Source organism: Brachycentrus maculatus, unplaced genomic scaffold (genome assembly GCF_059751285.1).
Source record: "Brachycentrus maculatus isolate JH-2025_06_01 unplaced genomic scaffold, ASM5975128v1 h1tg000077l, whole genome shotgun sequence".
Taxonomy (NCBI): Eukaryota; Metazoa; Arthropoda; class Insecta; order Trichoptera; family Brachycentridae; genus Brachycentrus; species Brachycentrus maculatus.
In genome coordinates, this window is record NW_028280831.1 from 1,847,161 (window position 1) to 1,874,781 (window position 27,621).

General features: G+C 32.2%; 1 protein-coding gene across 1 annotated transcript; it reads right to left on the reverse strand.

The window, feature by feature from the left end:
- On the reverse strand, nucleotides 1-27,258 carry LOC148311096 (low choriolytic enzyme-like). Its single transcript, XM_088257247.1, has 4 exons — nucleotides 26,760-27,258; nucleotides 24,064-24,287; nucleotides 13,453-13,640; nucleotides 1-1,091 (listed from the first exon to the last, which is right to left on the reverse strand). The coding sequence occupies exons 1-4, from the start codon at nucleotides 27,054-27,056 to the stop codon at nucleotides 664-666; spliced, it is 1,137 nt and encodes a 378-aa protein (XP_088113373.1). The 5' UTR covers nucleotides 27,057-27,258; the 3' UTR covers nucleotides 1-663.
- Nucleotides 27,259-27,621: the final 363 nt, after the last annotated feature.

The following is a 27,621-nucleotide window of genomic DNA, read 5'->3' on the forward strand; positions in this document are numbered from 1 at the left end:
GGTTTTTTCTCCATTTGAAAAATAACAAGTTTCTTTAAAAAAAAATTAAACAATGCCTTTTCTTCAAAATGCAAAAACAACACTTTCTGCCCTATAGTGGGTAAATGTCAAGTTGAAAATATGCCTCTTTTGCTGGGATAAAGTACATTTTTTGGGCATTTCGAAAACATGTATAACTGAAAATTCACAATTTTTGATTTATGACGTTCTTGAAAGGAGTGAGCGAATTATCTCTTTTTTTATTTGAAAAAAAGTGTTTAATCTGCATTCAATATTTTACTTGATATATCGTCTAAGATGAAGAGGTTATTGACATAGGAATATTGATGTCTGGGCATTACTACCTGAATATAAATACAACTTCTAAATTTAAGTAATGTGGTTGTCAATCATGTGTAGAATGGTGAAATTTACGCGGTGTATGTAGTGATCACTCAAACCGTCCAAAGACTGGTTGTGATTCCTATATCTCTTCATATTCTTAATGCACTTTCTCATACACAGTCATCTATGCTGAATTATTAATGATAAAAAAATCTTAATAAATATTTTTTTATAAAGTTTTAATAAAAGAAGCGTTTCTGTTATTTGTTTGAAATATTTAATAAAATGTTATTGTTAACTTAGAATAATTATTAATATGTTTGATATAATAGCTGATATTCAATTTACTATACCCACTCGAGATCCATTTTTACTTCCCAATATAAAACTAAGAAGCTTGAACTGATTTTCTTCAAATTCCAGAGGCTCCGGTTCAGGTAACTTGTTGAAATATATCGGATCCTCATTTAGAACTGTTTCTCTGTAAGCGTCCCAGTGTATGGCTCCGGGAATATCATTCCCCATACTGTACACTCTCTTGTCACACCTATACAGCCGATTCAACTTGGCAATGTCTGACACGGACACCCTGATCCTCTGGCCCATCAGCACCTTGATGAACGGGTTTCTCGGGAGGATGGTGGGTCTTCTCTTCTTATCTCTGGAGAATGAGTTGTTCCGGTAATGCATCACGCTGTCGAAATCATACGGTATCCCCATTGTTGTAGATTCATTGGACACTCTGACTCTGAAGTTTTTCTCACGACCTGCAAAAGATGCGTAACTATGAAATAGTTTTAATAAAAGGAAAATATCTACAATGCATATATTACACTATTTTGGAATAACACAATGGAAAAAATGAGAAGATTGATTTTACAATGCAAATTAGTAATTTGGAATTTTATTACCTCCCTCGCATGTACTTACTACTTGGTACTCTGCGCAGAGAGCTAAGCAGAAGGGGAGTAGGTGAATAGTTTTCGATTCCTTTATAGTATTTTTGGAATGGAATTAAGGTGCAATAAGCATTTTTTTTTTCAATATGCTGAATGGATTTTTGTAAAGGAGTATGGATATCCACCATATTTTTATTTACGTACAGCATATAGATAAATATGGTAATCCAACCATCTCTTTTTTTAAAGTATCTTGTATTATTTATTACAAGATACTTAATAATAATAATTTTTTTAAAGTATCTATTTTTTACAAAAACGTGATTATTGACTATTTGATATCTCACTAACTTAAGTTGTTTTTTTGTTTTTTTTTTTATTGAAGATTTTATTTTAAGTAAAATTAACGAGTCTTTTTTTAAAATTTGTTCAGGAATTGTACAGCTTTGCATTTAAAAAAAGTATATAATAAAAAATAGTTACATTTATAAAAAATTAAGCCAATTACACAATTCCACAATTTTGCCGTGAAATAATCCCAGAGCGATTTTATACTTGGAAGTATAATATATTGACTTGTTAAAAATGACTAACTGCATTGATGTTTATTTTCTTGCCAAGCAAAAGTGGCTTAAATGGCCATTTTGAACATATTACGTTTTGTTAGTTGGTCACTTTCTCCTGTACGACTACGACATATATCTTTTTTTGTGCTTATAACGTAAAGGTTTACATTGAAAAGAAAAAAAGCTATTTTTGTAATTTTTTATTATTATTACAGTATTATAAAATGAATTATCGCCGCCTCTATAGTGTAGTGGTTAGCGCATTTGGCTTCCGTGCTTTAGGCCTCGAGTTCAATTCTCAGGAAGGTTTAAATTAAATAATTAATCAATTAAGTTTTTGTATCACTTTGGACCTGAAGTACAGGACTGACGCCTTGCCTTCATATTATAAAATCATCATGATAAAAAAAAACACGCCGAGCCAGTGCCGTGCCTTATGCACCATTGGGTGCGGATAAAGGTTAGAAGAAGAGGAATTAATCAAATTCTACACTCAAAGCCAAAAACGCTTTTTCAGACTTTATTAATCTTTGAGTTTTAAATAAATATATATATATATATATATATATATATATATATATATATATATATATATATATATATATATATATATATATATATATATATATATATATATATATATATATATATATATATATTTATATATATGTGTAAATATATAAATATATGTATATATATATATATATATATATATATATATATATATATATATATATATATATATATATATATATATATATATATATATTTATAAATAAATATCATAATAATAATAAAATAAATATACCTGGCGCCATTGGTACCTACTACACTAGCCTTTCAGACTGTACTTTGCCTGGCAATCTGATGAACCAGAGTTCAGGTTCAGGCGTAATCGTTCCATTTCCAGTAGGTTCTAAGTGCTATACTATCTCCATAATGAACATAAACCGCAGATTAAGGCTCGAACCTCGGCTCGCATCCAATTGGCCGCTGTGTTACTGGAAGTACCCGCTTTCGGAGCTGACCCGTCGACCTTTCTAGCTCATAATCAAGATCCTGTAGTCATTTTTCACCCAGAGGTCCAGGTGGTAATGGAATAATCGTAATTATACGAGGGAAGCGAACAAATGTGGGATTGTAACTATATAGAATGGGAGCTAACCGTATAGCTAACAGCAAACAATGGTGTTGAGGCATTATTACATACTCGTATATTGAAAATGTGACCTTTACATGATTATATATTTATGTAAGAGCATGTACATAGACGATAATTGGTTTTCACGGGCGCCGTGGCGTAGTTGGGTGGACGCTCGACAGCGAAACTGGCCTCGCGGGTTCGATTCCCGCCAATTGCAATATAAATTCAAGAAAGATTTAAAATTGGTCTGGGTGCTTTTGATGTATTTTTCACATTTAACTTCCTTATCCTTACTATCCTATCTGCAGACAAGCCTTTGCGGGTTACTCCTTTATAATATATATTTTTATTTTTACAAATTGTAATTTTTACAAAATGGTGGTACCTAATGTAAGTATGTAATCGGTCACCAAGATTTAAGTCTGCCGGTTTCGAGACGCATCCGTATGAAAGAAAATCCTTTCTATCCAAATATATGTATATGACAAATGTCCGTCTTCAAAGTATAGTGGTTCCCGCATTTGTCTACCGCGCCAAAGGTCCCGTGTTCGATAGCCAGATTGATCAAAATTAAAAATACAGTTTTTTTTTAATCTCAAATGTTTTTTCCTTGGACTGGTGCCCGGAGCGTAAGACTGATCACCTTGTCTTTATATGGTTTATGATCAACATAACATTTGATTCAGTGCTCTTTGCACCATTGGGTGCGTATGGGATCAGAATTAAGAAGATTATATTAATATAAATGACTAATAAGTACCTATATATTTACATGTGTGTGCAAAAATAAATGACAATGAAAAAAAAAATTTGTCAAGCTTGAAAAAAAAGCCTTATTTAAATTTATTTACTTTTACAGTAACCTAAGTTCTGGCCATCATATTTATTTTTTAGTAAAAAAAAAGAGAAAAACATTATTATTTGAATAATAACTATTTATTATAATATAAGTACTTTTGAAAAGAAAGACAATATTTTGAATATTATTGAATAGAATTGTTTTTCGGAAAATATATTTAGATTCGAAGATGAAAAATAAACAAATAATTATGAATCTATTTTGTAGGTAAGTACAGTAAAATTTTATCAATTTACATGTTATTAAAATCTTTCCCATTTCTTAATTACTAATTTGTTACGATAATTTATATTTGTACGCTAGGTACTGTTTAAATATCCTCTTTTAAAGACAATTATGGTAAATTACATCGGACAACTGATACCATATGGTCTACCAATGAAATTGTATTTACTACTTACAAAATAATGAATGTGCAAAAGGAGATGCATGAATGTTGAAGAAGGGAATAAATGTTTGCAAAAACAGAGTGATGTGGCGATATATTCTCTCTGCCTACCCCTGCAAGGAAGCGGTATGATGTTTAGTTAGTAAGTACGTAAGTAGGTAAGTTGGGATTTTACTTACAAAATATTGTACAAAATGTAATATTTTTTATTAGTAAATAGTTTCTAGTACCAAATGCATGAAATATTTTTAAAGTTCTAACAAGATTCTAAAATGAAACCAATTAATTAAAAAAATATTATTTTATATAAAAGTATCAATGCGTTATCAACTAACTTACATTTAATAGTTTCAAACTTCGTGATATTGAACGAACACACACGTGATAACCGAAAACGAATACATACGAAACACTAACGTGAAATTTATACAATATTATAATATGTTGATAATGTATCCGTCCAATAGGTGTCGCTCAACGCGGTACGGCGAGCGGTTTATATAAATATAAAGTCCGTTACATTTTGCTCCAGGTACTTCTGTTCTCCGGATCACGAGACTCTGCGACAATGAAGCAATCGTCCGAATAAATACGCTGAAAATAATATTATGACGATGGCATTCGCTAGCGGCGGCACGTATTCGTGATTGACTTCGGCATCACGAAGCGCCTTTAACTTGACTCGTTACCCTGATTCATTATGTTCTCCTGGTGCCCGCGGCCGAGTGCGCCGACTCGGCTATTTGGACGAGCTCGGGATTTTTACGAAGACGCGTTTCGCGTGCAGTGTTTATTATTCGCTTTGCCCGCCGCACACTCATGCTACCCGCGGACAAGGAGGAAATTCATTTCAATGCGTGCCAAGCGAAACTGTGTCAAATGAACACAGACTTACACAATTTGACCCAATGAATAAAACTTGCATCTGGAAAATGCTAGCTAGCTGCGTGGAAAATAAGTTACTCGAATTCCAATTATACTCGTTCGTACTAGCAAAATCAGCTTGAATCATAAACTTCCATAGGAAAATGACACACCTATCTCTCTCTATCTTTCTCTGTTTTATTCTTAAGTATTGAAAATATAATATAAAGTTTGCGTATTTATTTAAAATATTTCACACCCGAAGCACTACTCTGACGACACGCTTTACTCCACTTCTCATTTTATTAGAAAACTAGAAGATATTTTCTGCCAGCTGCAGTGGGTACAGTACCGAATAGGTACATATTGTATAATGGACACTTATATGCTTCGAGGCAACAAAGGACTCTGATTCTGCAAGACCCATAATAATCCAACATGGACTGTTTAACATCACGGTACGGTTTAGTTAAAATCACGGTATAGAAAATCTGAATCATTGCAAAATAAATTGCCCTTTTGCGATAAACATTGCAGTGTTTTGTTTACACGGGTTGCTTGTTTTCTTAACTTCTGGATATTTGAATCCTTTGGCTGGCTGTCGTGACCGCCAAAGCTATCCAGCGTCTAGTGACATTGTTCAATCTCTCAGTGACGCTTCTGGGGGATTCAAATCGGAGTTATTTGTGGGAAACGACGTGCCAGCAGCATCCAATGCATTGTTTCATTATCTATACGTTAGTTGGAGTCTGTCCTATACTTTGAGATTTAGTTTAAAGACGAGAGACCTAAGGAAAAATCCCGGTCACCTTCAAAATAAATCAATTTTACGACCTTTGAAAGACAATATAGTTGTAAAAATACATAAATTTGAAAATGCGTGCTAGGCTAGTTTAAAATAAACATTTTATGTCTTGGGATTAACGACTTAATTTTAACATAAAATTCTTATAAATACAACATGATGAACTTACTGTTTTTTTGTACTCGTATCTTGCTTCAATGTATTGAGAGAATAAAATACCTTTGTTGTTGAATATTAGTTTGGAACCGAAAATAAATTTAATATTTGAATTATCACACTATTTTTACAATTTAACAGTCGTAATTTTAAAATTTAATAACATTTTATAAATAAAATAAAGATATCTGGATTTCCATTGTTCGATTCAATGGAAAAACAAATGTACCAAAACAATTCATGAAATATCGTTCACGTAAGTACGGATATAAATTGTCATTGTAAATCTGGGAATAACATAACGAAAAGCTACTGCGTTTGCTATCGATTTATGACATTGAGTTTGAGACTCAGTAATTTACTAGAGAAAATGATGATTTTAACTTAATGGGGGTAAGGATACAGGAGGTAAGGACCGCCTTATATCATTTTTAAATGGTCTTTTCATTACAAGATCAATTTTTACAGCACACAGAATAATGTCATAATGAAAAATCATCTATTTAGTAAAATAATAACACAAAAATAAACATCTTAAATTTTTGCCGAAGATAAATAGTTTTGGTGTTATAATAATAGTACAAAGCATCATACATACTCGTATGATGTTTATATGTAGAGTTATAAAAAAAATTGTTACGGTTTAAATTAGAACCATGTTGAATGAAAAATTTATTGGCCAATATAACAGTGTTACGCTGTTGGGATAAGTACTTATGTATATGTACGAGTATATACTGTTACTCGAGAGATATTTGAATTCGGATAACGTAAACCGTAAACAGAGGTGATTCTCTATCATTTGCTAATTAGCCATTTCGTCCCCTTTTAACCTCAACACTGCTTCCAACTTGTAGCTGAGAGGTCATTCAACGGAGGCGCATAGCTCTACGTCTACTCCTATTTCCAACACTAAACACGCACCCGATATTATGCTGATCAGCTCCATTGCACCATGAAGCATATCTATCGCATCTCGGTATCTCCACGATCACAATTGTGTGGCAAATAGCCCTGGGAGACCTCCTATCCGTTGCGCTGACCCTAGGGTCAATTATTAAAATTATAAGACATTCATGCATCACTGTTCGTGGACAAGCTCGTGCACGGGCCGAGTCGTTTTTCATCCACCAACATTACGACAAACTAATGCAGGACGAAGCGAGATGCATTTTAAGACTGAAGGTGAATGCTGAACCTACATTTAGTATATCACACAGTTATCTACCTTCAAATGGTTTATATCTACTTTAATTCAATATTCGAGTAACGTTTATGCTATTATTCATTGTTCTATTATGTTAATTAATGTACTTAATATTGGCATTTAGCATCAGATAGAAGATAGACGATGTCACGATCCAGGATTTTTATCGAATATTCTACGGTACAGCCGAATAAAAGGACGACCTATTTTTATTTTAAATAACATAATGACATACAGAGTTATTCGTGAAGTTTTTCTCACGCTTCGTATAGATACTAGATACCAGAAGAATACGGTTGACATTTTTATTTCAAAACGTATTTATACCAGTGAGAAAGATATTTTAAAAAGAAGATACTCCGAATTTTAAATTTAAGAGTAAATAAACTCCCAATTACTTCCCAGGTGGCATTGAAACAATGTATGAATACTGACCTTTTCCGGAAAGGCACAAAGTGTGTATTATGTATTGGTGATTTCTCACACGGTTCTATAAGTCTGCACCCGTCCCAGCGCAGCCGTAGTAGAATAACGCAGGCGTGTTACTGTTAATAAATTCCAAGTTCTTCGAGAATAATAGCCGACTGTTTGGTGAACAAACTGATGCATGTCTTCAAACTCTACATTTAACTGTCGGGATATATCGTGAGTTCAAAGCTTCGCTCTTGTTAGCGGAAGTGTCCTAGAGTCTATAGTATAGCTAGCGTAAGTAATGTTGAAGTCTGAAGTGTAAATTGTTCTAGCGGTACCTAGAGCATGTGTTGTGAAGTCCAATTCGAAATAATAATATGTAACAAGTCAGATTCCAGAGAAGAGAACAAACCACGGTGTGGTGGCTATGCTACCATGGCGATAAATTCATAGTAACTTTTATCATACGCACACGGTCGAGACAAAGGTGGAAGGGTTGTTTATATCCTTCTCATGTAATACTTCAAGTCCGAGTCAATAAGTCATTTTGACATAGGCCATAAGTTTGTCTTTCCTGGGAAATAATAAAGACGAGTGTCAATTCATATATTTTTTCCAAAGAAAGTCTCTCGGAAATATCATAATCGACTCAACTTATTTCTTTGTTCTTCTTCTTCAGTCGCATCCAGCCCATCATTGAAAATTACCAGTTTAATCCACTTTTATTTTGACCTGCAAAGCGGGTTTGGTTTCAGTCTAGATTTATACGACCTGCCTTTGGTCTGCATTTAAGATCTGGTCATAATCATAATATAAAAATTTCCCGATTTAATTGTGATAAATTATTGTACGTGACTAATTAAAAAGATTAAAGCTGTTGCTTGACAATCTCCAATACAAAAAACATAATATGGAAAAATTGAACTGCATTGCTCTACCCTTTTCCCCAACAAAATGTGTCTTTAAAAGCACTGCAATAAATGTGTATGAATCTCTTATCCGTGGATTTACCTTGTATTTATGAGCAGGGTGAAAAAAAGGGAAAAAATAATAATGGAAAACGCAAAAATGTATGTTATTGTTTTAAATGACTTTATTATTATGTTATTGTTTTAAATGACTGATGTATGCTATTGTTTTAAATGACTTAAATATTTTATATTCATGTCATTTTAGAAATGAACTTCTAGGTCTTTGGTATGCGGAATTTTTATGATTTGCATATAGGTGGGTATATTACATACTGAATGGCAGCATCAGATTAAGATGAATTTCCGTGAGGGCGATGGAGTTACCTGGTCATGACTCATTCTAATTTCTATTTCATCCTTACGTAGGATATAGTGGGCAATCTTGCCAATACACAAACTACTGGCAACATGTAATGTAATGTATACTTTGTAAGCATGATATGATAATCTAAGTGGTTAATGGAGTGTGATTGGATTTGTTCGGTGGGAAGTCTAGGAATTAGGATAATACATCCTTGGTATTGCCAATCATAAGAAACATGTTAATAAAAAGTAATAGTGTTTCAGCTCATCAAAATTGGATTCTTGATGAAATATTTCTCATTGAACAGTGTATTTATTTAATCACTTTACATATCATATTTTCTTTCATATAAATACCATTTACAATGATTAAAGAAAACACTTGTTTTTTACCACTTGAGTTTTATTATAGACTACATGTTTCAGAAGTTAAATTTCCATCATTCATGTCTGTATAATAACTAAAATATAAAATACAAAATTGTTCTATAAATAAGGAGAGGGGAAGGTAAGAAGAAGGGGTTAGTCAAGGGGCGGAGTTTGAAAACAAAGGAAAAATGGAAAGCAAAGGTGAAGAATTTTGAAACAATATATTATTTAATAAATTATTATTAGAATTTAGGTTTTTTTGGATTTCTAAATTTTCATTTTCAATCATTGTAACATGTCTTACTACAAAGTTAATGCCGAAACAATAAATAAAATAAATACCATTTTATTAACATATTGTGTTAAAAATGTTACTAATTTTGGGATAACATTTTTTTTAAATATTTAAAATACGTTTACTTCGATCAGTTTTACAATCATCTATTTTGTGCGCTATTGGGATTTGTAAGTGGTCTTATAACCAGAATGCATGATAATCATGATTTATTGTGTACGTATGCATAAATCACATTACCTCCTTTTTATAGGATTTACCATTAGCAACCGGTCTATTAGGTATTAGGTACTGCACTTAACATAAATTCTGCACTTACATATTTTAATCGTAGTATAAGGTGCTAACGTATGCCATAATGTTATTAATATTAAAATTATGTATAAGATATGTCCGCCTCCGTAGTGTAATGGTCAGCACGCTCGGCTACCGTTCTGGAGGTCCCGGGTTCGATTCCCAAGGAGGGTAAAATAAATATAAGTGATTTTTTCACTGTCATATTTATTTAATACTACCCTGGACTGGTACCTGAAGCGGAGGGCTGATCACCTTTCCTTCATGTGTAAACGATCAAGATAACACTGCGTTTATATGACGCAGTGCCCTATGCACCATTGGGGTGCGGATAAGGGTTTTATTATTATTATAAGATAAGGAAATTTTTGTACCTATGTAACTATGTAATTTTTTGCCGTATTATTATACGTATAGGATTTAAACAGAAGAAAGACAAGAACGTTATGTAATATTTATTGATTGTGCATTAACTATGAGGAAAAACATGGTGATTTAAATATTTTTTTAAATGAAACACTCGTATAAAATGACTTATTTATTTATGTAAACACGACTACTTTCGTCAGTTCTTATTTTCAACTGCTTATGAAAACATCTCTAGTTCTTAAAACTAATTGTGTTTACATTAATAAGCTCAAAAGTAGTCTTAATATGTAAGTGTTTTGTTATATTGAAACTTTTTGAGAATAGGTATATCCCATAAATTCATTCACAGTAAAAAAGCTATATTATTAATTATTTATTTAAGTTTTTATTAAATTGATGAGAAATAATTACGTACATAAAATTATATAAATTTTACTGGTATAATCGGTTGATAAGTATGGATGTAAAAGTAGGTTTCAATTTCATGAAATTTTAAGGCGTTCATATTCTAATGAAAAGTTATCAGGAGAACATAACAAAGTATTCGGTAGCTGTATGAATTGCTCTCTGTAAATTGAGTAGTGACGCATGACGTAGTGATAACATACGAGTATGACGTCAAGGAGTAGAAATGTGTATACTTACACCATGATAAAAACCTTATCACGATATATGTATGTATTGTAGTTCTACCACTAGTTTAGATATTTGTATTGTAGTAGGTATTATTCTTGTGAATGAAAGATAACATTCACAATTAATCTATATACATGTATTTGTATACATTAGTATGACAACGATTTTCATATACTCTTCTCGTTCTAATAACACGTTTGTAGACTGTATTCAGTAAGATATTTTCTTCTCTTTCACATAAAAGGTCTTTCTAGAATTAATAGAGTATGTCCGCTGGAATCACGTAAGGAAATGCTTCAAATAAGCTGCACATTGTCATTACATACACCATACATGGTATTCTACCATATGCTCGAGGGGTCAATTTGGTATGGAACTGCATCTTTCTATTTTGAACGATTTATGTATTATGATAATTTTTTGAAGGTTTCAATGCATTCGGAATACGCAGTGTTTTATACGCACGTTATGCCATAAGGAATTGCTGTAACGTATGCCTTTCATTTTATAATGATTTATGTCAAATAGTGGGTATTTTATTTTGTAACGCTAGAAACAAAATATCATAAAAATAAAAAACAAAAATATAGTAGACACTTTAAATGTAACTTTAAAAAAATACATGGAAGTTCGATGATAGTAATAATCACGTCTTATAGAGGTATTGAAAAGGGTATTGAACAACTCGCTTTAGGCTTTATTGCTTTATTCTATAACTTAGACGTGATGTCACGTTCAAGGCAGCTAACAAAATTCAACGATACACCACAACAGGGCGGCAAATATTATAATATCATTTCATTGTTAATATTATTTATTGTGACGTTTCCAGAGAGCGACTTAGGCTGGATATCCCTATCGAGGTGAAAACAAACGAGACGTAGGCTGAAACGCTAACTTTGTCATATAAATTATATTTCGCATTCAGTTTCCTTTGTCGAGACGAAGGGGGCATAGAGTATCACAATAATATAAGTGACACGATATGATTTGCATCTCTCCGACAGAAAGTATGTCTGTACGAATGGAACGCGGACGGCTTCAAAACGAAACCTTCGCTGCACAGAAAACATTTGCATTAGCGACCGTTGTCATTGATTTATAGCTACTTGCCCAATCAGCGTCGAATTTAAACCAAAGTAGAGATTATTCTCTGAAGATTATTATCTTATTTATATACCCACTATGGTATTTTGTAAGAATATATTCGTCTTTTAACAATATCTAGGCAATCTCCTGTATATGTTCATATATATACTAGATTTTAATACGAAAATGGATTTTCAGTGCATTCGTGTAACGAAGGTATTTTTTTTCCTTTATGAACAACCGTAGCCAATTCGTACATAATTATTGTACATTACATGTTTCATACTCATATCATAATGAAATAATACAAAATAAAGAATAAATTTAGTTTGAACTATTTTAAAATTATAAAAACTTCTTCTAAACCTTATCCGCACTCAATGGTGCATAGGGCACTGCATCGTATAGAAGCAGTGTTATCTTAAATAACAATAATAAAAATATTAGACTGAAAAATCACTAATATTTATTTTGACCCTCTCGGGAATCGAAACCGGGACCTCCAGCATGTTAGCCTAGCGCGCTAACCACTACACTATGGAGGCGGACAAAAACTAAATAAAATAATTTTAAATAAATATTTATCTCTAATAGACATTAGATATCGACGTTTAGAGATTTTATATGTCATTTATTTTAATCATTTATTTACGATGGGACAATAAAAAATTAAATCCTTTTTTTACATACCAGTACTCATCGCTGGATATAGAAAATAAACCAGATGGCCCGATATTTGCATTCGCGATTTTATCTTTCAGTGAGCATTCATAACCTACATACGTGTTAGTGCAATTCAGAAACACGAGTTTATCAGGAGATCATTCATTAGTTGTGGTGACAACAGTTGTGCCATGCGCTGTGAAAAGTTACCAGGGTATCATCCTTCGCAGGAGTAGTATGTGCTTGTAATACTGAACGAGCGATATCTGTCTCTGTCGCTGGAATAGTTCAAATACCACAAGTCGTGATAATGAACGAGATAGCTGCTCTAACCCCTAACACAACGCAAGCGTCATTCGTACCTACAATATGACTATAAAAATGTTGTACATAAATCATTAATTATTAAGTAGATACTGACTGAATATATTTTTAATTTAAATATAAATTGTGTTTTACGGCATTAGTTTTCTTTTTTTTTTTTTGGTTTCCATTATTCTTCAGAAATTAATTTGTTTTTTTTCTCATTATTATTTTTACTTGGTAAAATAAATACCAGTATTTCTTAAAATCTATTATTATATGTGTTTCGATACATTCAACATCATTTTCAGACACCGAATCAATTCATGAAAAACAATTGATACGTATACTCAATAGATTTAAAATATATGTATTTTGCATTGAATACCAACACCAAGAAAATAAATAGTGTGTACCGAAACAAGATTTTATGTGTAAATTTTTATGCGTTTAAAATATTGATTTTTTTCTAGGCGCCTTGCGTCTAATCGGAATTGGAACGGAAAAGTATGGACCACGTCTACCAGGGATGCATACCTTCGAGGATGTTGTCCCACTGTATTACGATGTTGCTGTCACGGTCGGTGCGAGAGTGTTCGTGCCAGAAGCCGAGGGCGTGCAGCAGCTCGTGCTGGACTGTCCCGCGGCGAGCGAGGCAGTTCTTCCCGCCCAGCGACACATCGATTCGGCCGCGCTTCGGATTCCAGCCCACAGGCGCGGCACATCTGTGAGAAGAATAATGTCTATTAACTATTGCTAACTAACTACCTGCGCTTATCTTCTGATCTCCGGGTCGTCTTACATCATCATAATTCATAAGCGCCTGATACATTTTGGCGCATGTTTTTTTAATTTTATATTCCGCATTTTATAATTTATTGATAAATTGGATTAAGAATTATTTGATTATAAATTCGGTATAAATTCATTATATCATTGCTCGTGTTTTTAAGAGTCAATATTCAGATAAATAATTAATCTAAAATATATTATTTCGAGAAATAAAAATACTTTGTGTTTTGATCCACTCACATTTTTATTAACCAACTAGTTTCGCCAACAACCTGTTGCCCTCTTCAGGGTTTAATTTATGACGAAACTAGTTGGTTAATAAAAATGTGAGTGGATCAAAACACGAAGTATTTTTATTTCTCGAAATAATATATCAATATGATCCACAAAGTTAATGCTTTCAATATTCAAAACATAATCTAAAATCCTTGGTAGTTTGTGCCTAAAAATTTATTTTACTTATTGTTTCGGCATTCACTTTGGGCGAGACATGATTAAATTGTAATTGAAAACATTGAGTTTTCATTTACAATTTTCCCAAAAATTTAATAAAAGATAGTGATCTTTTTTCGACTTATATTTCTTTCATTATATTTTATGTGAAAAAATGACGAAAAAACTTGCCATAGTTGACGGTACGTATTGAAATTTGTTTCTAGACCAGTGGTTCTTAACTGGTGCTCCGTGGAGCACTGTTGGCTCATTTACTGTGCGATTTGTATTTTTATCAACAGATCGTACTCTAAAAATAAAATTTTCAGAAAAAACTTTGTATGAGTTAAGAATTTTTGTTAAAACCCAGCTCTCTCCACAAGGGCACAAATTTTATTACAGTTTTCAACCTCATTAAATGCAACCATTATTAAAAGAACCGAAGAAACGCGAAAGAATTAGCAATATCGAATTTTAGACCTAATATCGCTGAAATTTGTAAAAGCCGACAAGCTCAAATTAAATATGTTTCTTTAGAGTATTTATATTTTAATGTATTTTTTTAATTAATGTAATTTTTTCTTGTCGGTAATAAAACAATCAGTTTTGTTTTTAATAAAAATTATCTTACATCATTTTGAGTGTGTCCAAATACTTGTTCACAAAATCTGGATTATCTCCAATTACAGGAGTTATTTTCATATTATTTTTTGACATTTCATCAAAGATGAAGAAGAATATGGAAGTCTGGGCATTTACGGGGCTTACGACCGTCATAGGCTGGTTTGAGTGATCACTTTACACACGTGTAACATTCACCAATTCTACCCATTATTGACAACCACACTACTCAAATTCTTGGAAGTTCTATATATATGAACCAATTTAGAAACTTTGTTCTTGAATCACTAGAACTTCACTAGAGACATCTATTGGTGAGATGTAAAGAAGCTTTTTTATTAAGCAGAAACTCTTATATTAGTATGTGAGATCCGAATCCCGGATTATAATCACACACATGAGAAACGCCAGAAAATACCATTTTCATTTTTATTATTAAGCTTATAATTTGACCAGATAATTTATTTACAACATTTTGAGTGTGTCCAAATACTTGTTCACAAAATCTGGATTATCTCCAATTACAGGAGTTATTTTCATATTATTTTTTGACATTTCATCAAAGATGAAGAAGAATATGGAAGTCTGGGCATTTACGGGGCTTACGACCGTCATAGGCTGGTTTGAGTGATCACTTTACACACGTGTAACATTCACCAATTCTACCCATTATTGACAACCACACTACTCAAATTCTTCGAAGTTTGATTATAATCCGGGATTCGGATCTCACATACTAATATAAGAGTTTCTGCTTAATAAAAAAGCTTCTTTACATCTCACCAATAGATGTCTCTAGTGAAGTTCTAGTGATTCAAGAACAAAGTTTCTAAATTGGTTCATATATATAGAACTTCGAAGAATTTGAGTAGTGTGGTTGTCAATAATGGGTAGAATTGGTGAATGTTACACGTGTGTAAAGTGATCACTCAAACCAGCCTATGACGGTCGTAAGCCCCGTAAATGCCCAGACTTCCATATTCTTCTTCATCTTTGATGAAATGTCAAAAAATAATATGAAAATAACTCCTGTAATTGGAGATAATCCAGATTTTGTGAACAAGTATTTGGACACACTCAAAATGTTGTAAATAAATTATCTGGTCAAATTATAAGCTTAATAATAAAAATGAAAATGGTATTTTCTGGCGTTTCTCATGTGTGTGATTATAATCCGGGATTCGGATCTCACATACTAATATAAGAGTTTCTGCTTAATAAAAAAGCTTCTTTACATCTCACCAATAGATGTCTCTAGTGAAGTTCTAGTGATTCAAGAACAAAGTTTCTAAATTGGTTCATATATATAGAACTTCGAAGAATTTGAGTAGTGTGGTTGTCAATAATGGGTAGAATTGGTGAATGTTACACGTGTGTAAAGTGATCACTCAAACCAGCCTATGACGGTCGTAAGCCCCGTAAATGCCCAGACTTCCATATTCTTCTTCATCTTTGATGAAATGTCAAAAAATAATATAAAAATTATCTTTGTATTAATCTTTAGTTTTGGTGCACCGCGAATTTTCTTTATAAAGAAAAGTACTCCCTGACTTTAAAAAGGTTCATAACCACTATTCTAGCGTATAGTTACGAACATAACTACATCATTAGTGTTAAAACGAGTAACTTTTCCATAAATTTGTCCGGAGATGAAGAGTATAATAAATCAGATATGTCAGCGGGAGGCGGCTGTTGTGTTTGAAATCTGTCTGTAAATCTACTGAACCTACTTCTCTTCATACTTGTGTCATGCATCGTGTAATTTGTAATGTACCTATTCAGATGGCTCTAATCTTGTCTTATTAACTCGATATGGTAACTGACATCTCATTAATTTCAATCACTTTCTCTGCCGATTTTTTTATAGCTTAAACATTATGGTATATTATGTCACATGATCGTTTCTTGGCATATCAACACACATGTGCCTAACCACCTACGAACATATACATAATGTTACATATATGCAGGGGCGTACCTTTCATATAGGCATAAAAGCGGTGCCTATCCTAACTTACCCTCGTGATATATAAAAACGCAACCAGTACCTACCCTACCTTACTTAGTTATACCAGCTTACCTTACTACCTATCTCTACTGCCTACCCTAGTAAGTAGTACTTAGCTTACCTTACTACCTACCTCTACTGCCTACCCTAATTAATTCTCTATGCACGCTACTGCATATATGTAAGTCAGTATTAAACGTATAAAATAAGCGATACCCTTCATTGTGTTTGGTTTGTTTTTACGGGAATGATAATGGGGAAGATGACCAGTTATTTTCCATGCTATGTAGACGAGCAGAAGAAATGTGGGATTGGATATGCTGTGTATGTTAATAACATACATTGTTCCCAGTATGAGGATAATCCACGCACAAATATACAGAGACGACGGAGTCAGAACGAACATATACTTGTATAGCATGTTTTAATCACACGTTTGTATCGACATATGAATTCATGATTTGAGTAAAACACTTAAGTCGCACATACGAATATTAATATGAATATTTCAAATGAAAACGAAATAAATAAAAACACCCACAAAGGAACTGGTAAATGAATTGATTAATAAAATCATGTAAACTGATTATTAAAAATATAAACGTTTTGACAGCTCAACCTGGATGAAGAAGAATATAGAAGTCTAGGTATTTACAAAGCGTACGAACTATCATAGACTGATTTAAGTGATCACTTTATACACGTGTAATATTTAACATTCCACCCATGATTGATAACCACACTACTGAATTCTTTGGAAATATATATAAATATATATGTACATGATGTGATTCATATGTGGGTCTACAGATCGCAAGCCATGTAAATACCGAGACATCCAAATTCTTCTTCATCTATGTTGAGAGTCAAAATGTAAAAATAACTCCTAAGTGGAGAAACGCAGATTTGGACACACTCAAAATGTTGTAAAAAGATTTTGTGTTGATGCTGATTTAAAAATAATCATCTTCGCTCTTATAGAATTGCTTAGGCAAGTAGTTGAAAGTAAGTCTATCGTAAGAAGATTAGGAATGAAGGGAATATACACTTACAAATCGCTCACTCCTTTCAAGAACGCCATAAATAAAAAATCGTCAATTTTCAGTGGTGCATGTTTTCGGAATGCCCACAAAATGTACTATATCCCAGCAAAAGAGGTAATTTTTAATTAAATATTTACCCGCTACAGGGTAAAAAATGTTGTTTTTGCATTTTGAAGAAAAGGTATTGTTTTATTAATTTTTTCAAATATATTAAATATTTTTCAAATGGAGAAAAAACCTTCAGGTTTTACCTAAAAAGATCTGTTGCACAGTAAAAAGTTGAATAAGTGGCTTGATATTTATTTTTAATACATTGTGTTATATTTTTAAACTTTAAAAATGTTCTCCCGAACAATCTTTTTTATTTATTTATGACGTTCTTGAAAGGAGTGAGCGATATACATATTTATGTTTAGAGGAGCGCATATAGTTATAGAATTATTATATATTATATACTTGGAAATTCTTGGTGGACTTAAGCTCGAAAATTAGTACATTGAAAAATGTACTTAAAATGTTTTCTTCAGTATGGATATTTTATAAAATTGGCGTGCAATACCTACCAGCTCGTATGGTCTGTTATTCTTTGTACTAACCGTGAGCAAGAATAATTGAATGTTGTGCATTGTATGGGTCACAGGGCGGCACGTGTCAAAATATGCTTACACTTAATGTCTCCACGGTATTATAATCCATTGGAAAACAATTAATGGTATGGTAATGCCCCGTGTGCGTATAGCTCTCTCGCTAACATTACGACATGCACGCGGGCAAATGGGCATGCCTTTTGTTCATTACTTCTCAGGGTCGAACTATGAAATTCCCGATGGTGGGTTTGCCCAAGGGTGAAAGTTGAAATTGTGTTATTTCATCATACCATTAATATAAAATACTGTGACAGCTAATTTAATTATTAAACTGCAGTGGGACCTCCATATTCGTCAGATTCGATATTCGAGCAACGATGTCGAAATATTTGTGGATATTCTCCATATTCGTTACATCAACGACACACTTTGACACTGCATCGGATGCAAAGCTGTACGAGTATGGGAAAGTGACCGTGTAGGTTTTGTTTTAAATATTTTTTTTAGATATATGCAATGCTTCTTAATGAACCAGATCCAATTGTCGTATTTGAAAATTGCCATAAATATATAATACGACTTCTTATCTATGAGTTTTTGATTTTACCATGGGATGAATTTTGCGAAAAGATTAAAAAGAGTGAAAGTTTTAAGAAGAGTTCTTTAAGGTGGTATGGACATGTGAAGCGAATGGATAGCGAGAGAATGGCCAAGAAAATATATGTGGCGATTGTAATAGGTAGATTGAGACGGCTGAAAAAGACTTGGCACGATTAATCAGAACCTAAAATCTGGAGGTGTCAAAAGTCTGTTTAATCGGAAGACATGTATGACTAGATGTATGGATGTGAATGAAGCTAGGAGTGTGTCAGAGCAGAAGAGTGTGGAGTTCCATCTTCTCTGCCTACCCATGTGGAGAAACGGCGTGATGGTAGTAGTAGTAGTGAATTTTACGTGCAGATTGAAAAGTAGTTAAATAAAATACTGTAGTGTTACAGAAAAGTCCCATATACCATACATATATTTGCGCTTTATTTTAGAAATCTTTAAAAAATAATGCATAATCCTCTCCTTTCCTCCTTTCTCCTTCCTGCAAAATATTTTTTTTAATATCATTTTTTTATCTCTTAATGTTTTTAATAGTTATTAAAACATAAATGTGTAATTGTTTAATTGGCTTTATTTTTATTAATATAACTATTTTTGTTAATGCAATGTAATGTTTATTAAGGTTAATGTAACTTTTGTTTATTATATAATTTTTTAAATGTAAAGCTGTACAATTCCCAAACAAATAATAAAAAATAAAATAAAATAAAATAATAAAGCGTTCATAGCTATCTATTCATTGCCAGCTCATTTTCAAAAGGTACCTCGTTCAACCTCCTTCCCTCTGTCGGCAACTGCCAAAAGCTTGTGGGAGTGCATAGTCACAAATAAAATGCATTAATAAAGACGTGGGTTCGACTCTCATGCCCGCTGCATTAATGCATCTCGAATGCAAATCCCAGGTATATGTGGTGCATTATCTCAATCTTATAAGGATCGTTGACAGCGGAGTCGAGCCGTCAAACTTATTGATCGATCTGCCCGAGACATTAGACATGGGTCGACTGGACCCGTATTTTATTTTAGACTTAGCTTTAAGCCAATTAGGTTGTATTATGGGAAACAGATCGTTAACAAAACGGTCAAAAAATAATGAGAGTATAATACGGATGACTTCATAAGGTAAGTGGATAAAATATTAAACATTCTTGTCTACGCTATGACTGGTGCCTACTTATGTATATCTGTGTTGACAATGATTGGGGTATGTTTCCTTAATTGGTAGAATAAAAGTTTGTGAATTGGGAAATTGAATAAACTAAATATGTTATCAATTAATTATTTAAATAGCATGTATTTAAATAGATTTATCGTTATGAAGCAATGTATTCTAACTATCCAAAAATGATAATTAATGATCAATGTTTGTATCTATATATATATATATATATATATATATATATATATATATATATATATATATATATATATATATATATATATATATATATATATATATATATATATATATATATATATATATGTATATATATATACATATATATATGTATATATTTTTATATATATATATATATATATATATATATATATATATATATATATATATATATATATATATATATATATATATATATATATATATATATATATATATATATATATATATATATATATATATATATATATATATATATATATATATATATATATATATATATATATATATATATATATATATATATATATATATATAACCCTTATCCGCACCCAATAGTGCAAAAGGCACTGCATCGTATTGACGCAGTGTTATCTTGATCGTTAACACATGAAGGAAAGGTGATCAGCCCTCCGCTTCAGGTACCAGTCCAGGGTAATATTGAATACATAATAGAGTGAAAAATTACCTATATTTATTTGATCCCCACCTGGGAATCGAACCCGGGACCTCCAGAACGGTAGCCGAGCGTGCTAAGCATGAAACTACGGAGGCGGAAGAAATTGAATAGAAATATATTTTAAACTTCATTCGTTAAATGTCACGTACTTTAACGGGTTTATCCATATGAAGCAATATATTTTATGTAACCACAAATTAACACTCTCCTTGTCATTCATCGTTCACTTTGTGTAATACCACTTAAAAATACTCCTCATGACTACCGGTTTCGGATTAATCATTACATCATTTGGCCAACTGTCTACAATTGACCTGATGATGGAATGATTATTCCGAAACCGGTAGTCATGAAGTGTTTTTAAGTGGTAATACACAAAGTGAGAGTATTATATTACCATTTCACATTATTAAAAATATTTTTAATATCCAAAACATAACCAAAAACAGATAAAAAATGACTAAGGTTTATAACATATACAGCTGTTTAAAATCAGTAACCACTAGCGCTTGTACACATAAACGAATCTAACAACAATTATATCTAACAATAACAACGAATCTAACATGAATTAAAGTATGTTGCAATATAAATTATTAAATAAATACAATTAATATAGATTCACGATTCTGTAAATTGATGATAAGAGCGAGCAAAGGTATATGGAGTAGGATCAAGTAAGGAGATGAAGGGGGTAGGGGAAAGGATCCAAGGAAGGGATGATATGATAGACAGTTAAGGTTTCGGGGATGGATAAGCATGTTTCAGACGTTTCTTGTAGGTTGTCAGACAGGATGCACTTTTCTCGTGGAGTAGTAGTTATTTCTTTAGTCGGGCAGTTTGGATACAAGACATGCTTTGCAATTAATCTAAAATAACATACTCACACAGATATCCCATAATAATAAAGGAATATTGAACTTATCAAATTACACAATTATAAGTAACAAATGACGATTTTTTTCCTGAGAATTAAAAGAGGAAAATTTTCATCCATCATTTTCATAATTCGCTCATCTAAAAACAGCATTTGAGTAAGTAGGATTGTTATGTGTGCAGATTCTATGTGTTGATTTTTCCATTTCTGTTCCTTTAAGGATAAAACTAAGTCAGAGATTGAAATTAAAAATGCTTTATTGATATCACATCGTAGATAAGAAAAATATGGAAGTTTGGGTATTTACAGGGCTTCTAACCTGTCAGTCATAGACTAGTTTAATTATATCACTTTATACACGTGTAATATTTACACTCTATTATTTATTATTTAAGTTACAAAAAATTGTACTGTAGTTATCAATCATGGGTAGAATTGTGATACACGTGTATAAAGTAATCATATACGACGGATCGTAAGCCCTGTAAACACCTAGAATTCCATATTCTTGATCTATGTTCAAATGCCAATACAAAAGTAACTTCTAAGTGGAGAAACGCATATTTGTGAACAAGGATTTGGACACACTCACAGTATTGTTTATAATTTCTTGAATGTTTTTCGCAGATACTTTGTGGCACATTTTATCTTTATAAAATAAAACAATTTTGTTTTTAACCACTTTTTTACTTCATGTTTAACCCTGATGATGACAAGGTTCTTGTTAAAAACAAAGTTGTTTTGTGTTATTTATAATTTGTTGTAAGTAAAAAAGCTTGTTTATTATATGTTATGCTATAACAGCGCTCGAGAATTAACTAATTTAAAAATAAGTCGGCTAAATCCTGTTTTAGGCGATGAATAAAATAAACCACTTAAATATTTAAGTATCCCTTTGCTCTTTATGCTCCATCGGCGTGGCGGTGATTAAGTTTCGACTAAGGTAATGTGATCATTCCTGGCACTTAGCTTTTATCTTTTATCGTTTCCTATTGTCAATGTTCACCTCTGACCGGGCAGAAGACGCCAATAATGTGGCTATGAATGGATAACGCTAAAACGTTTATCTCAAATGCATATCATTAACGAAAATAGGTACCTACCTTAAATTCCAAACTAAATTTTGATCTTAATAAAAGATTTAATCAAACTTTATTTGAAATAACATATATTTTCTCATTTCATTAATTGATTCGGCTGTGACTTGGTGGTAAAATCTATCCATTTGATTAAAGCTTAACATAAGTAAATACCACTATTTTTAAACACACAACTATATATTTGGTCATTAACTTCATGTACATTTTGCCAATTTTTACCGTACCGGCTGCAATAATTTCAGCAATTGATTCGGCAGTCACTTTATGGTAAAATCTATCTTTTTTTAACTTAAGTATTACTAAGTTTGTGTTATAAAAATCAAAACTGGTATTTACTATATTATATATTGGCTTTATTAGGTTCGAAAAAAATACTTTCAAAAATATTTTTTTTAAATTGTATATTTTAAATTATTATAGTCTAACTTATTTAAGCTTTTGTTTGGTACACAAGTCATCACACATTTTATCCAATACTTATTAATATAAATAATTTAAATAACAATTTTATAAAAATTAAAATAAATAATTTCAGTATTTTTTATTGGGGTTATAACTAGTACAGCATTATATTTGTTTATCAATTTTGCGTTTAATTTGTAGAACTCCATTTTAATTTATGAATTAATTTTTAAATCAAACACAGCTTTTTGTAAGTTGTATTTTATTAAAAACACATAAAAATTATTTCGCCTAGTTATGGCATTTTCAAAGAAATGAAATAAAGAAAATTTATTTACCTTGGCATTTTTTAAATTTAAAATTGTTGATTTAAAAAAAATATTTATAACACATACAAAAGCTCTTATTTTTAATATTTAAAATAAAAATATTGTTGCGAGATAAATTTCACCAAAGTAGATAGTAAGGTTGGACTAATACTTTAATTATATAACATGGACTACGTCATGTTTAAAAATTACCTCCTGAGTTGGGTGCTGGACAAAAATAGTAATGATTGTTTTGAAATAAGCATATGTATAAATAAGCTACTACTACCATCACGCCGTTTCTCTGAGGGGATAGGCAGAGAGGATGGAACGCCACACTCGTATGTTCTGACATACACTCCTAGCTTCTTTCCTATCCATATATCTAGTCATACATGTCCCACGATTACGTTGACTTTTAACTGTTGAATAAGAAATTACAATATTACAACTTCCATAACTAATATAAAATACTAATTGAAATTACTTACTAAATGAATAGTAAAAACTTACGCTTTCTTTTTGTTCCTGAAGTAGAGATAAGTAGGCTGGTCGGTCCTGAAGATGAATCTTACGCAACTGACGTTGTGTAGATCGGCGATAGCGTCATCTACTACTTGACGTTGAGCGGGGCTGAATTCATCGTCCTTGAAGTCATAGAAGACGACTTTATTCGGCCACGTCTGACTTTCAGACAGAACAAGGTTTTTATATTTATTGTTGTCCTCTGTGTAATCCTGAAAAATACACACATTTCTACACATACTCGTTCTTTTTTAAAACATAAGAATTAAAGGACATCTCGCTTAAATTTTTTTAATAACACACTTTAAGTGAGGTAGGCATGGTTTATGTGTTTATATGGAAAGTACGTTACTGATTGTAAAAAAATACTTATTCACAAATCTGGGTTTTCTCTGCATAGCGGTTATTTTGACATTTAAAAAAAACTGGTCAAGTTATGAGCTACATAAAAAAATGAGAAATATGTTTTCAGGCGTTTCTCGCATTTCTACTGCATTCAGTATACTTTCATCCTTCTTTTGCGAACTCATTTCCATACATTAGGGTTGGAACAAGGACTCTATTGTGTACTGCCAGTTTAGTTTTCGCTCATAGGATTTTATAAGCTGTAAATGAATTTTATGCACCATTTCCATTAGTTCCTAGCATTCACTCTCCTTTCTATATCATTATTAATATTTTCATCCATAGAAAATATCTTCAAACCCCTTATCTGCACCCCAATGGTGCATAGGGCACTGTATCATATAAACGCAGTGTTATCTTGATCATAGGATCCTTTGTCATAGGATCATGTTCACCAGTCTAGGGTAATATTGAATAAATATTAGAGTGAAAAATCACTAATATTTATTTGATTCCCCCTGGGAATCGAACACGGGACATCCAGAACGGTAGCCGAGCGTGCTGACCATTACACTACGGTGGCGGACAGAAAAATACTTCCCAAATATACGAAAATATCTACCTGTTCTATTATGTATCTTGTAGATGACTTTGGATTTGTCAGTGAGTTACATTGAAAACCAAAAACATAATACCAACTATATCAGTACATACCTATCTACCTTCCAATCCAAAGTGAAAATCAAGTTGAACAAACGTTTTTCTTTAGACGCATAAATATGTTTAAAGTGTTTCAAAACAAAATGGTTCCTTTGTTGACTTTGGAATGTCATTAATAAATCTGATCAAGTAGCTCTTAAAACGTCAATCCGTTTAAAACAAAAAGAGATAAAAAGAAAACTTTATCTCACTTCGTCCTTAGATTTTTTTTCTTCAATTTATAATGAAAAAGCAGGTCATTTGTTATTCAATGTTAAATGGGTCACAGACGCGGGCAAAACGATTAGACGGAAGGTATGCATTTTTTTTCATTTTTTTAGTATTTAAAATGGCCAAGACCCTTTTTTAATATACTCACATGGAAAATGCTTTCATTATTGAATGTAGTATTTCTTGTATGGTCGAATATGCATGTCAAAAGATCTATATATCTTTTACATGTTTAGCCACTTAATTTTCCATCTTTATCATTGCAGGATGTTTATTAAAGTGACCTACTATATGGGCGTAAAAATTTGATTCATTAATCATGATCTTTTTTGCGAATCTAAATAATTTACGAAATTATATTTAATTATTAATCATGACAAGAGTTTGATACCCAATAATACAGGTATTTACAAATCTATAAACCTTTATTTTATCTTTAAATGCATCCACGTTCTGTTAAAAGATGTAATAAAAATATTTTGATGTTTTAACGAAAATACTGTACTGTATGTCCCTGTCTTGATATAATTAAAATTTGTCCAAATATCATGAATCCATTTCTGTAAACCTATGTGCTGTTCTGAACAATTTTATTTCTGTATAAATCGTGTGATATATAAATAATAAAAAAAAGTGCAGAGCATGGTCAGTGGATTTACTGCAGAGATAATTAAACGTTAGTATACAAAACATACCAAATTAGTTGGATCAAAAATAAACGTAATTTATATGGATGATTACCAAGCTTTAGTGTTTTCTAAGTTTAAAACAATAAATATACGGATTTTAACTTAACGTTTGTATAAAAAACCTAACGCTTGTATGTAACGTGTACGATGGAATTTGAAATTCACAAGTTTTTAGTTTTAATTCGTATCTGAGTATTATTTGTATATTTGAAACCAAAAATTAGTTTGAACACATAATGTATAATAATTTTCAAGTCTATCTTCGAAGCCGAAAATTGGTTTGAACACCATTTTCCCTAAGACACATAGAATTTTTTACATTTTAAAGTTTAAAAAAAATCTGTATATTATGATTCGGTTTATGATGAGTTAGTTCCTTAAAACACAGAATTTTTTAAGTTTTAAAGTTAAAAAAAGAAAAAAACAATCGGTATATTATTGAGAATTAGGATATACTCTTATGTAAGTACTTGATGTGATGTGTGGTTATTTAGGTTTTGATTTGTGATAGTAACAAATGGTATTAATGGCACATTGTTGTGCATTTGATCCCGCCGCATGGAGCATAATTTCCACTCCGATAAAATAAGACTCATCTATGTATAGTGATATGATATAACACTTTATAATACAGTATAATGCATATTGTTAGGAGGGCCTTGTACCTTCCAGGTACCGGACAAAGGTGCCAAAAGATTAATGAATAGTAATTCGTCTCACCGTCGAGTTGAGAATGTGTTCATCACCGAGAATTATATCCCCTTCGAAGTACTCGCCCTCCTCGCCGACGTCATCCTCTTCCTCTCCGCTTCCTCCGGCTTCTCCGGCATCATCAATCATTAATTTATCGCCTATCTCGGCGCGGGGCGCGTCCAGTCCGCCGATACACTTATCACAATATTGAACAAAATTGGTCCTATTGTTGGGATCCACCGGCATGGACGCAGCGAGGCCGGACACTAGCACCAAGCACAGCGGGTATAATGCGTTTACACTTCGTCGCTTTTTGTACGGCATTTTGTAGCGCTTAATCACTTTGTTTTTGAGTTAGGTCTGTTTCGACATTTCGAATGGTTCAGTTTCTTCGGAGCCGACTCCTTTCGCGGATAAGAGGAGAGCTCCGCGAGGCAAAGCGACTACCGGAACACGAACTGGCGACTGTGGCTCGCTTATCTTCCGATGGATTCCACGACTTGAAGAGAGCCGACCAATATAATAGAAGCTAATGGGGTCAGACTCTCGAGAGAGGCGACCGGACATCTTGGCGTACGAAATCCTGTTTTTCATTTATATCAAATTTGGTATGATACTAGGTTAAAAAAACTCGCCGGACGACATAGCGTCGTGATATGCATACGTTTGCTGGATTCCTAACCCGTCCGTCATAAACTCGGAGGCTCGAGGTGACGCTGTTGCGGTAAAACTTTATAGGTCCTCAACCTGACGGAAGGTTTATTCAATACAATCTATGAGGCATAAAACACAAAACACGTCAACATCAACAAACGTGTTTTCCCATGCGTTAAAACACCGTTTGCCTATAATATACTTAACTATATAATAGTTAATATTCCATATCTAA

Excerpts from the sequence above, each read along its gene's own strand:
- LOC148311096 (XM_088257247.1), bottom strand. The coding sequence starts at position 27,056 with ATGCCGTACAAAAAGCGACGAAGTGTAAACGCATTATACCCGCTGTGC. Across the intron at positions 24,288-26,759 it reads AACACATTCTCAACTCGACG|GATTACACAGAGGACAACAA; the intron begins GTGAGACGAATT and ends TGTATTTTTCAG. Across the intron at positions 13,641-24,063 it reads TTCAGGAACAAAAAGAAAGC|ATGTGCCGCGCCTGTGGGCT; the intron begins GTAAGTTTTTAC and ends TTCTTCTCACAG.